The following is a 12693-nucleotide window of genomic DNA, read 5'->3' as shown; positions in this document are numbered from 1 at the left end:
CAGACAGACATGCCTAAAGCACTACTGAACCTTCAGCCCAGTTGTGCTAAAAAGGTTTCCAAGCAACCTCAAACTGAGGTTAATCTTGATACCATTGACATTGAGATGTGAAGTAGTCCATAAAAGATTTAATGGTTTCATTGCAGCAATAAAACAAGAATCTTTCATTTCTAGTCAAAGCATCTTTTAACACAATAAATCATGTTTTAAAAAAAAAACACATCTCTGATGCGATCGCTTTCATTTGAGGAATTTTCCATCTAGACACCCTAAGTGGTGTCCCCACCAAATATCAAGCCGATCGGTATGACACAAAAAGTTGTAGTTTCGAATCAAAACTGATATTTGCAAACATTGTTAACGTTAATGCCTGTTTAGCTATTGTTGTCAATATTCCATTGTAATCATCTTATCTTTATGTCAACCACTCTGCAATCAATGTTGTTTTGTAACTAAAATGTTGTTTTATTATTAGCAATGAACTACTTATTGATACACTTACCAATATAGGCAATGATTTGATTTATGTACTGAGTACACACTTACCCAATCATATGATTCATCTACATAATTGACATCATAACCATTATTCAAGTAGAATTTAACCTTCTCTATATCTCCACTTTTAACAGCATCAATGAGATCCTAATATAATACACTTACCCCTAAAACACGGTCATCCTTACTATTCACATCATAACCATTCTAATTATTGACATTGTTTGACTTTAGAAAATGTAAAAACAAGACACAGCATCTCTGTCCTTTGGGATACTGATTATTATAGAATACATGTTACTGTACTTCTGTTTCACTTTTGTTCTTTATTGTTTAAAGTAGGCAATATCTTTTGGACAAAAACATTATTTTTAACTGGATCATAAGTGTGTTTTGTTTTCATTTCAATGTCTTAAAAATTACCATGACACGTTTTATTTTGTTACATTTTTAGCTTACTGTAGTTTAAAGTCTTTCCTTAGATGTGGTATCACCTAATACATAGACTAAATTTGCAACGACTTGTCAGATATAACTATATATATAAATAATTTCATGGACTTGGGCAACACATTTCACACAAAAAGTTGTAGTTTTCTATCAAAACTGATAATTGCAAACATTGTTAACATTAGTGCCTGTTTAGCTATTGTTGTCAATATTCCATTGTAATCATCTTATCTTTATGTCAACCACTCTGCAATCAATGTTGTTTTGTAACTAAAAATATTGTTTTTATTATTAGCAATGAGCTACTTATTGATACACTTACCCAAGATTCATTTATAGGCAATGATCTGATTTATTTACTGATACACTTACCACATATGTTTCTGCATAATTGACATCATAACCATTCTTCAAGTAGAATTTAACCTTCTCTATATCTCCACTTTTAACAGCAACAATGAGATCCTAATATAATAAGTGTAATATAATAAGTGTAATATAATACACTTACCCCTAAAAATCTGTCATCCTTACTATTCACATCATAACCATTCTTCAAGTAGAATTTAACCTTCTCTATATCTCCACTTTTAACAGCAACAATGAGATCCTAATATAAAACAAACACATACAATGATTAGACTAATTTACATCAGTTTCACAAATCATGTCAACATTACATTAAAAATATGCTTACTGCAAACTCAGTGTTAAAGTGACCAAATTAATGAGGATTAGATATTTATTTTGAATTTTGAATTTATAAAACAACTTTACTGTATTTTCTAATTGAAAAAAAAAATAATGTGAAATAATATCTACCAATTCCTTGTTTGTAACTCTGTAAATTGAAAATCAATAAAATATGTCTAAAATGTTTGTTATTATGCCAAAAAATAACAAAGTGTTTACACTTTTTTCATCTTTTTTCATCTTTTTGTAATCAAATTACTGAGTTACAAACAAGGTTTTGATATTTATAATATGTTATTTCACATTATTTGTTAAATTAGGAAAACAGTAAAGTTGTATTATGAATTAAAAATCCAAAATAAATACCTAATTCTCATTCATATGGCCACTTTAATAATATTTTAATATTTCCTTTTAGACAACATTTAAATATGTATATCAAAAATATACATAAGGTAGCTGTCTATTTTATCATTCCCACAAATGATATTATGTAATATTATATGATTAATATGTCATTTATATCAATCTATTTTAATTAATACCAATCTATATAAAACACACTTTTTTGTCACTTCAATTCAAACATATGATTATTGTAAAACACAGGTAGGGTTGATTTGAACAGTTTGATTTGAGATCAATATCATTTTGTCAAATCAGAACAACCCGGAAAGACTTTACGTAATGGTATGATAAAAATCATTAGATTAGCTTTGTAGATCAAATGATTTATAAAGGTTATAAGACACAAATAGTTCAAAGTTGTCTTAGCATTAAGTTTTCAATCTGTCAAAATCTAGTTAAAGCTGGCCACTAGGTGGCGGTATGGTCAGCAGGTTATAAGACACAAATAGTTCAAAGTTGTTTTAGCATTAAGTTTTCAATCTGTCAAAATCTAGTTAAAGCTGGCCACTAGGTGGCGGTATGGTCAGCAGATTAGTCAGCTGTAACAATGAATATCATTCTGATGAGGATCGTCAACAAGACAGATCAAAAGCTCAATGCTAAAAACATTTTGAACTGCTTGACTGTGCGTTATATCATTATGTAATACATTCATAATGCTAAAACATGTAACATTAAAAAGCTATATTGATGATGGACAACTGATATATACTCTGTGTAAATTAGAATATTAACACATGTATCTGTGTTATGGTTTCTAAGAATTACTAGACTGTGAGATATGACATGACGTTCCGCCCTCACTGGCCTCTGATGTGTGAGGGCGCCCCATCTAGGTGTACCTTACAGACTAAAGAATTACATGATTATACATATTTACAAAGTTTGAGGAAATTTAAATCTGACCATGTCATCAGATACATTTAGATATTTACAAGATATGTATTCATATATGACGTCACTGTACTACACCTAGCCATTTCACAGCTACAGACTTTATTGTTTCAGGGTTGGGGATGTAGCTGCCTGCTGGGGGTGTAGCTGCCTGCTGGGGCAGGGGGTGTAGTTGCCTGGGGTGTAGCTGCCTGCTGGGGGGGGGGGGTTGTAGCTGCCTGCTGGTGGGTTGTAGCTGCCTGCTGGGTGGTGTTGCTGCCTGCTGGGGGGTGTAGCTGCCTGCTGGGAGGGGGGAGTAGCTCCCTCAATGGCAAGGGGCTACAGACTTTAAATGGATAGATGTACTTAAATAAATTAGTGACAATGGCATTATAGCACAAATCTATAATAATCACATCCTCAAAGAGCTTTACAATTATTACTCCATGGCACAGACCTATAGTGGCACAATGGCCCTTTACTTCCTCAACTCCCTGGGGAGCATACAATCAGCCTCTATAAGTGCATGGGATTAAAGCATTCACATTTCAACATCTATTCTACCAGGTCCCCAATTAATACAGCTAGGTTAACCAAAGCGCAATTGTGGTTCAAATCTTACCCAAGAATTTTAGTCATTCAGAAACAAATGCCAGCAACGGGCTCAACCCTGCAACCTGCAGATTCCTAGCCAGCCACTCTAAACATTCAACCATCATGACTCTACAACCTGCAACCTGCAGATTCCTGAAACAACCTGCAGCTAATAGCTGGCTATCAACTATCAACCTCTCAGCTTTCTCCATGGGCTGGCTATGCAGCTATTCAAGCTATTAGCCATTAATAGCCGCTATTAGCCATTAATAGCCAGCTAATAGCTGGCTATCAGCTATCAACCTCTCAGCTTTCTCCGTGGGCTGGCTATGCAGCTGTTCAAGCTATTAGCCATTAATAGCCACTATTAGCCATTAATAGCCAGCTAATAGCTGGCTATCAACTATCAACCTCTCAGCTTTCTCTGTGGGCTGGCTATGCAGCTATTTAAGCTATTAGCCATTAATAGCCGCTATTAGCCATTAATAGCTAGCTAATAGCTGGCTATCCGCTATCAACCCCTCAGCTTTCTCCATGGGCTGACTATGCAGCTATTCAAGCTATTAGCCATTAATAGCCAGCTAATAGCCGGCTATCAGCTATCAACCTCTCAGCTTTCTCCATGGGCTGGCTATGCAGCTATTTAAGCTATTAGCCATTAATAGCCGCTATTAGCCATTAATAGCCAGCAAATAGCTGGCTATCAGCTATCAACCTCTCAGCTTTCTCCAAGGGCTGGCTATGCAGCTATTTAAGCTATTAGCCATTAATAGCCGCTATTAGCCATTAATAGCCAGCTAATAGCTGGCTATCAGCTATCAACCTCTCAGCTTTCTCCATGGGCTGGCTATGTAGCTGTTCAAGCTATTAGCCATTAATAGCCGCTATTAGCCATTAATAGCAAGCTAGTAGCTGGCTACCAGCTATCAACCTCTCAGCTTTCTCCATGGGCTGGCTATGCAGCTATTCAAGCTATTAGCCATTAATAGCCGCTATTAGCCATTAATAGCCAGCTAATAGCTGGCTATCAGCTATCAAACTCTCAGCTTTCTCTGTGGGCTGGCTATGCAGCTATTCAAGCTATTAGCTATTAATAGCCGCTATTAGCCATTAATAGCCAGCAAATAGCTGGCTATCAGCTATCAACCTCTCAGCTTTCTCCATGGGCTGGAAATACAGCTATTCAAGCTATTAGCCATTAATAGCCGCTATAAGCCATTAATAGCCAGCAAATAGCTGGCTATCAGCTATCAACCTCTCAGCTTTCTCCATAGGCTGGCTATGCAGCTATTCAAGCTATTAGCCATTAATAGCCGCTATTAGCCATTAATAGCCAGCTATCAACCTCTCAGCTTTCTCCGTGGGCTGGCTATGCAGCTGTTCAAGCTATTAGCCATTAATAGCCACTATTAGCCATTAATAGCCAGCTAATAGCTGGCTATCCACTATCAACCTCTCAGCTTTCTCCATGGGCTGGCTATGCAGCTATTTAAGCTATTAGCGATTAATAGCCGCTATTAGCCATTAATAGCCAGCTAAGAGCTGGCTATCAGCTATCAACCTCTCAGCTTTCTCCATGGGCTGGCTACGCAGCTATTTAAGCTATTAGCCATTAATAGCCGCTATTAGCCATTAATAGCTAGCTAATAGCTGGCTATCCACTATCAACCCCTCAGCTTTATCCATGGGCTGACTATGCAGCTATTCAAGCTATTAGCCATTAATAGCTAGCTAATAGCTGGCTATCAGCTATCAACCTCTCAGCTTTCTCCAAGGGCTGGCTATGCAGCTATTCAAGCTATTAGCCATTAATAGCCGCTATTAGCCATTAATAGCCAGCTAATAGCTGGCTATCAGCTATCAACCTCTCAGCTTTCTCCATGGGCTGGCTATGCAGCTATTCAAGCTATTATCCATTAATAGCCACTATTAGCCATCAATTGCCAGCTAATAGCTGGCTATCAGCTATCAACCCCTCAGTTTTCTCCATGGGCTGGCTACGCAGCTATTTAAGCTATTAGCCATTAATAGCCACTATTAGCCATTAATAGCCAGCTAATAGCTGGCTATCAGCTATCAACCTCTCAGCTTTCTCCATGGGCTGGATATGCAGCTATTCAAGCTATTAGCCATTAATAGCCGCTATTAGCCATTAATAGCCAGCTAATAGCTGGCTATCCGCTATCAACATCTCAGCTTTCTCCGTGGGCTGGCTATGCAGCTATTCAAGCTATTAGCCATTAATAGCCACTATTAGCCATTAATAGCCAGCTATCAACCTCTCAGCTTTCTCCATGGGCTGGCTACGCAGCTATTTAAGCTATTAGCCATTAATAGCCGCTATTAGCCATTAATAGCTAGCTAATAGCTGGCTATCGGCTATCAACCTCTCAGCTTTCTCCATGGGCTGGCTATGCAGCTGTTCAAGCTATTAGCCATTAATAGCAAGCTAATAGCTGGCTATTAACCCCAAGAGTTAAGTTTGTTGAAATTAAATGAATGAAAAAACAAACCATGATCGAGATTTATTATTTGAAGAGTCAAGGAGTACAGTGTGTTCTAAACACCTTAACACCTGATAATATAATGATGCTATGTCAAGTAATTTTGATTTGTTCAGATTAAAGTACTTTAAAAGACTTTGTAATTTAGATGAATCATGATGGACTAAATGTGTCTTTAACCATCTCAATTCCATTAGTGAAGAATCTGAAAGAAATGTGATAAAACTGTCCTGGAATTGGCGGAAAACTGTAAATAATGTGTTAATAGACCTTAATATTGATAAAGACCAAATTCAAACTCTTTCAGATAATAAAATCAAACATATCATATTTAAAAATGATGAGCTCAAATGGAAAGACACTTGAACACTTTCTTTTTACATGTGAAAGCCATTCTACACAACGACAGATCTTAATGAAAGGAACAGAAGAACTATTACTCAACAATAAGGAGTTGAACTTATATCAAGATTTTAAACAAAGGAAAGAACTACTCTGTTTATTTATAGGAGATAATACAAAACACTACAATGCTCAGTCTATAAGTAAACAAATAGATAAACTTGTCAAACAATACCTTATTGAAGCAATTGAAAACAGAAAAGATTTTGTTAAAACTAATATAGAATAGTTTAGCCGTTAGATTTTCTGACAACTAACATTTGAAGCATACATTTTTATTTGTATTGTCGTTTTATCAATATTCTTACCTTACTTTGGTTTATTTTGTTGTTTGTTCCTGTGTATGTTTTTTACTCGTCTTTATGGTAGTGTATGTATTTTTAATTTTTCTTAGTGCTGCTCTTTACAATCTTAGTGAGTCCCCTGATACAAAAGGGATGCAATAAATAGATAAATAGCTGGTAGCCGGCTATTAGCTGGCTATTAATGGCTAATAGCGGCTAATAATGGCTAATAGCTTGAATAGCTGAATAGCCATGTGTCGGAGAGTACTGGGGGTTGTTAGCTGTTAGCTGGCTATTAGCTGGCTATTAATGGCTAATAGCGGCTATTAATGGCTAATAGCTTGAATATCTTAATAGCCAGGTCCTGGAGACTGTTGGGAGTTGTTAGTTCGTAGTCGGCCAGTAATGGCTATCAGCGGCTAGTAATGGCTATCAGCTTGAATAGCTACCTAGGGAGATATTTATACCATATGCCCAGTTTGACAATAGCTGATAACAAGCTATTATCTGGCTATTTATGGCCAATATTGAATAGATGGTAGCTAGCTATTTATGGCCAATATTGAATAGATGGTAGCTAGCTATTTATGGCCAATATTGAATAGATGGTAGCTAGCTATTAGCTGGCTATTAATGGCTAATATCGGCTATTAATAGCTTGAATAGCTGAATAGCCATGTCCTGAAGAGTGCTAGGGGTTGTTAGCTGGTAGTAGGCTATTAATAGCTAATAGCGGCTATTAATGGCTAATAGCAGCTGTCAATGGCTCTTAGCTTGAATAGCTACCCAGGGAGATAATCACACCATATTCCCGTTTTTATAATAGCTGATAGCAAGCTATTACCTGGCTATTTATGGCTAATAGTATTAAGTTGAATAGCCAATAGCCGCTATTCATCTGAGATTCAGCTATTTTGGTAATTCAATAAATCCCCAGTAGCTGCTATTTACCTTCAGATCAAGCTATTTTGGCAACAAAGGAAATAGACAACAGCCACTATTTATCTCGAATCAAGCTATTTTGGGGATGAAACTATTTTGGCAATCCAATAAATAGCCAATAGCCGCTATTTAGCTCAAATCAAGATTGAATCAAGCTGTTTTGGTAAATAGCCAATAACCGCTATTTATCTGAGATCAAGCTATTGTGGCAATCCAACAATACCGCACCTCTATACAGGGTTATAGCTGAGATGCATACTGATAGTGTGTACTAGTTGGTTAGAATGCACACTCAATATTATTGGAGAAATAATTATTCAAATATCTACTGACTCCCCATCCCTATATGCCTATAAGTAACATGGTGGAATATGAAAACTTTAATAATTTAAATAAAGACAATATTTATTCTTCCAGAGATAAATTTAAGTATTCATAGGTAGTATCACTACTACTTACAGCTATAAAAATGTGTGCACACTCTATTCTTTGTCAATTACAGCTGTTAGTATTAGATTGGAAATTACCCAGAAGGCCATATGAGTACACAAAGTCGTGTCTGCTGGGTATCAATGACAATAATTATTTCAAGCCACCTATACAGGGTTATAGCTGAGATGCATACTGATAGTGTGTACTAGTTGGTTAGAGTGCACACTCAATATTATTGGAGATATAACTTATTCAAATATCCACTGACTCTCCATCCCTACTGGCATATGCCTATACGTTACATGGTGGAACATGAAAAGATTAATAATTTCAATAAAGACAATAATTGAGATGCATACTGATAGTGTGTACTAGTTGGTTAGAATGCACACTCAATATTTTTGTAGAAATAACTTATTGAAATATCCACTGACCCCCCATCCCTATACATGCCTATACGTTACATGGTGGAATATGAACAGATTAATAGTTTCAATAAAGACAATATTTATTCTTCCAGGGACAAATGTTAGTATTCATAGGTAGTATCACTACTACTTACAGCTATAAAAATGTGTGAACACTCTATTCTTTGTCAATTACAGCTCATAGAATTTGATTGGAAATTACCCAGAAGGCCATATTGAGTACAAAAAGTCGTGTCTGCTGGGTATCAATGACAATAATTATTTCAAACCACTTATACAAGGCTATAGCTGAGATGTATACTGATAGTGTGTACTAGTTGGTTAGAGTGCACAGAAATATTTACTATTATGTCCAATGATTCCCTATTGCTATACATGCCTATACGTAACATGGTGGAACATGAAAAGATTAATAATTTCAATAAAGACAACAATTATTCTTCCAGGAACAAATGTTAGTATTCATAGGTAGTATGACTACTACTTACAGCAATTAAAATGCGTTGGCCCATGCATCTATTGTTTCCTTGCTGACGGACAAGCTATGTATAGTTTGAGCAAAGTCATGAGTGTCTGTGGTTTGAGCTATTGAGGCTACTGTGAACAGTGCCCCCGTGCGGTGGCTGATGGAGAGGTGGCTGCTGCGTTCAGCACAGTATGACTATGAGCCGAGTTCTATGCATAACCGGTGTAGGCATCCGTTCCTTAGTCAGTCTCTCCGTATGTATCATTTTTTTCCGATCAATGTGTCTATATTTTATCAAAGAATTAATCACTACTCTTGACAAACGTCCCAACGTTGGCAAAATATTCCCTACCTGAAAGTTTGTGGCGTAATTTTACTGATCTCAACATATACCTTAGTAGTAGTAGTAGCGACGGCAGCTGTTGCAATGGCGACTACAATCTGAAACTGAATGAACAGCTGAGCGCTGTAGCCCCATCACTTCAAAAAATTGATGCACGTTCAGCGTAAGTTTGAGAATATTTTTGTTCAAAATTGTCATCATAATAGAAAAAAAATAGTGGGTGTATGTATATAATAAATAAATAATCTTCCGGTATTTCTCATTCATGCTACGTCATCGAGAACGAATGATTCCCTCACGCCGACAGGCTCGGAGGGATACTGCCGACATTAGGAAATCATGACGTAGCACTCATTTGGAATACCGGTCTTACGAAATATTTCGTCCATGTAAAATAGTATCCGGGTAAGGCTTATGCGCATGCGTACGTATTTATCGTTCGTGACTGTAAAGTTTTGTCCTCTTGGAAATGTTAAACCAGCCGTTTTGCAGAAACTCCATGATAAAAAATTCTTGGTAAAGTAATAATAAGTTCAGGTGTATTTACTTACTTGAAATGTGGGATTGTGGGATGGGGATATATATTCCCTGTCAGTTTACTGTGACTTAGTCAGACAATTTCAAACTAGGACACAGCACCATTTCGAGTTTCTAATATTTTGCTACTACACGTGTACACACGCTTGTGTATGCGTGATTTATGAGATGTAGTCTTGCTTGCAGACGGTGCACGGGTCTCGATTACTGACAGGAGAAGGACATATATTCAAGCAGGACTAGTCGCGGTGACGTGGCACTGTACATAAATTGTAGAAATAATACAAAGTATTACAATATCAAAGAAACCACCAAACACAATCCATCTGATGAAAATATGTCTCACATCCTCACTCTGTTAATTTAGTATTTCAACTACCTTTCAAACGTGTAATGTGTAAGCAGGGGTGCGTTCAGTAGCCAAAACGTTTTGTCATTGTTTGGCCAGGGCACCCTGGCCCTGTTTCGAACTGTATAAGGCATGTTGCGTGTGAAAAACAAAAGATGGCAGCACATTCAAACAGAAGATTGTCGCATTTTTTGTACATTCAGTACTCATCACTGAAAATCAACCTTCTTCATATCCTTGTCAACACTCTTCTAACATTGTCATGGTTCAGATTGGTACAACCAATTATGACGGGTGGGGGGGGGGGTCATTTTGGATTGATTATTAGTGAAAGTCAAGTTAATTGTAACTAGATAAACTACAAACACTGGTATGCTGATTAATTCCTCAACTCAACTCTGACATAATTGAAATTACTTTCTTTAGAACTATGTTGATACCAAGATTTGATGACAAAATCACATTTATTTTAATGTTAATGTTTTTAAAACATTGTGTCTTCCAGGCAAGACATTCCTCTTCATTGGAAAGGATAGTGATGGTTCTAAGCAAGTGTTACTAACCCAACAAGAAAGGGAGGAAGTTTTCAAAGAATGTCATGTTTCTCCAATGTCGGCCATCTTGGCATCAACAAAGACTGTGAAGAAGATTTCATCCAGGTTTTATTGGAAGACCATCTCAAGTGACATGCAAGAATTGGTAAGTATGATTATTTAGTTAGATAATGGTTCTGTAAAATAGTATCCCCCTAAAGTACTTAGTACATTAAAATTTCATACATTTTCACAAGAGAAAGCAGTAAATATCTTGGTAAATTTATCTATACTTTGATACACATGATGCTTGTAGTCAACTGAACAATAATAACTCTGTCATACATAGCCTGTTTCCCATCATATTCACTGCAACAGCCATGCTGAGACCAGTAAAATAGTATCCCCCTCCCCCCTGAGTACTAAGTTTGGCACTTCCAAAATCCATACTTTTTCAGAATGGAAAGTGTTAAACATGTTGGTAAATATATGCTTTGATACACATGATGCTTGTATTCAGCTGAAAAATACAACTTCAGACATCACACCATGGACGAACGGAGCCTGTTACAAACAGGGAAAGTAAACAACTGAATTAGATTAATAACTTTTGGCTCAGCATGTTGGAAGTACAGACAAGTATTACATTCCATCATTTGATAAGAACAGTTTTATGACCACTTTACATAAATTTACAGTTCCCCTGGTATTTCATGTACACATAAAGAGGCAATAAATCTGTTCTTATCAAACCATGGTGTGAACTACAAGTCTCTGCTGTTTTAACATTCTGAGCCAAGTGTAATAAATCCAATTTGCTTGTTTACTGTCCCTGTTTCAGTGTTTGTAACAGGTTCAGTTGTCCATAGTCTGATGTCTGAAGTTATAATATCTCTGTCATACATAGCCCGCTTACCATCATAGCCATGCTGAGACCTGTAAAATAGTATCCCCTCCAGAGTACTCCAGAGTTTTCCACTTCCAAAATTCATACATTATATGTCTATAATACTTTGATGCACATTATGTTTGTAAAGAATTGAAAAATAATAATCATATATTATATAATATAGTCAATATTCTCTATAATGTTGTTCTGAACGTTGTTATATTTTATTAGATCAAGAGTTGTGGTAAGTGTCAGAGGTTTGAGAAAATAAAAATTTGTGTTCCTGAACTGAAACCTATTCCGATTAAAGCTCGATGGTATATGCTTGGAATCGATTTAGTTGGCCTATATCCATAGGTGTTGCATATTCCCACTTGAAACCGTACACATCAATCAATAATCAACCTCCAGCAGACCAGTCCCAGATAGAGCACCGGCCTTCAATCACTACAGCAGACCAGTCCCAGATAGAGCACCAGCTTTCAACCACTCCAGCAGACCAGTCCCAGATAGTGAACCACCTTTCAACCACTCCAGCAGACCAGTCCCAGATAGAGCACCAGCTTTCAACAACTCCTGCAGACCAGTCTCAGAGAACCAGCCTTCAACTATTCCAGCAGACCAGTCTCAGATAGAGCACCAGCTTTCAACCACTACAGCAGACCAGTCCCAGATAGAACACCAGCCTTCAACCACTCCAGCAGACCAGTCCAAGATAGAGCACCAGCCTTCAACCACTCCAGCAGACCAGTCCCAGATAGAGCACCAGCCTTCAACCACTACAGCAGACCAGTCCTAGATAGAGCACCAGCCTTCAACCAGTCCAGCAGACCAGTCTCAGATAGAACACCAGCCTTCAACCACTACAGCAGACCAGTCCTAGCTAGAGCACCAGCCTTCAACCACTACAGCAGACCAGTCCAAGATAGAGCACCAACCTTCAACCACTACAGCAGACCAGTCCTAGATAGAGCACCAGCCTTCAACCACTCCAGCAGACCAGTCCTAGATAGAGCACCAACCTTCAACCACTACAGCAGACCAGTCCTAGATAGAGCACCAACCTTC

The 12693-nt window shown here is 37.3% G+C and overlaps 1 protein-coding gene across 3 annotated transcripts in view; it reads right to left on the bottom strand.

The window, feature by feature from the left end:
• LOC144449941 (uncharacterized) overlaps positions 1-12693 on the bottom strand; it is a 413245-nt gene that overhangs the window by 179435 nt on the left and 221117 nt on the right. For all 3 annotated transcript variants that reach the window (XM_078140494.1, XM_078140495.1, XM_078140496.1), the window contains one exon: positions 1460-1558. In XM_078140494.1, the coding sequence (XP_077996620.1) occupies positions 1460-1558 (99 nt within the window). The remainder of the gene's footprint in view (positions 1-1459; positions 1559-12693) is intronic.

This window comes from Glandiceps talaboti, chromosome 19 (genome assembly GCF_964340395.1).
Source record: "Glandiceps talaboti chromosome 19, keGlaTala1.1, whole genome shotgun sequence".
NCBI lineage: Eukaryota > Metazoa > Hemichordata > Enteropneusta > Spengelidae > Glandiceps > Glandiceps talaboti.
Note: the sequence above shows the minus strand (reverse complement) of the source record. Positions and strands in the feature narration are given on the sequence as shown.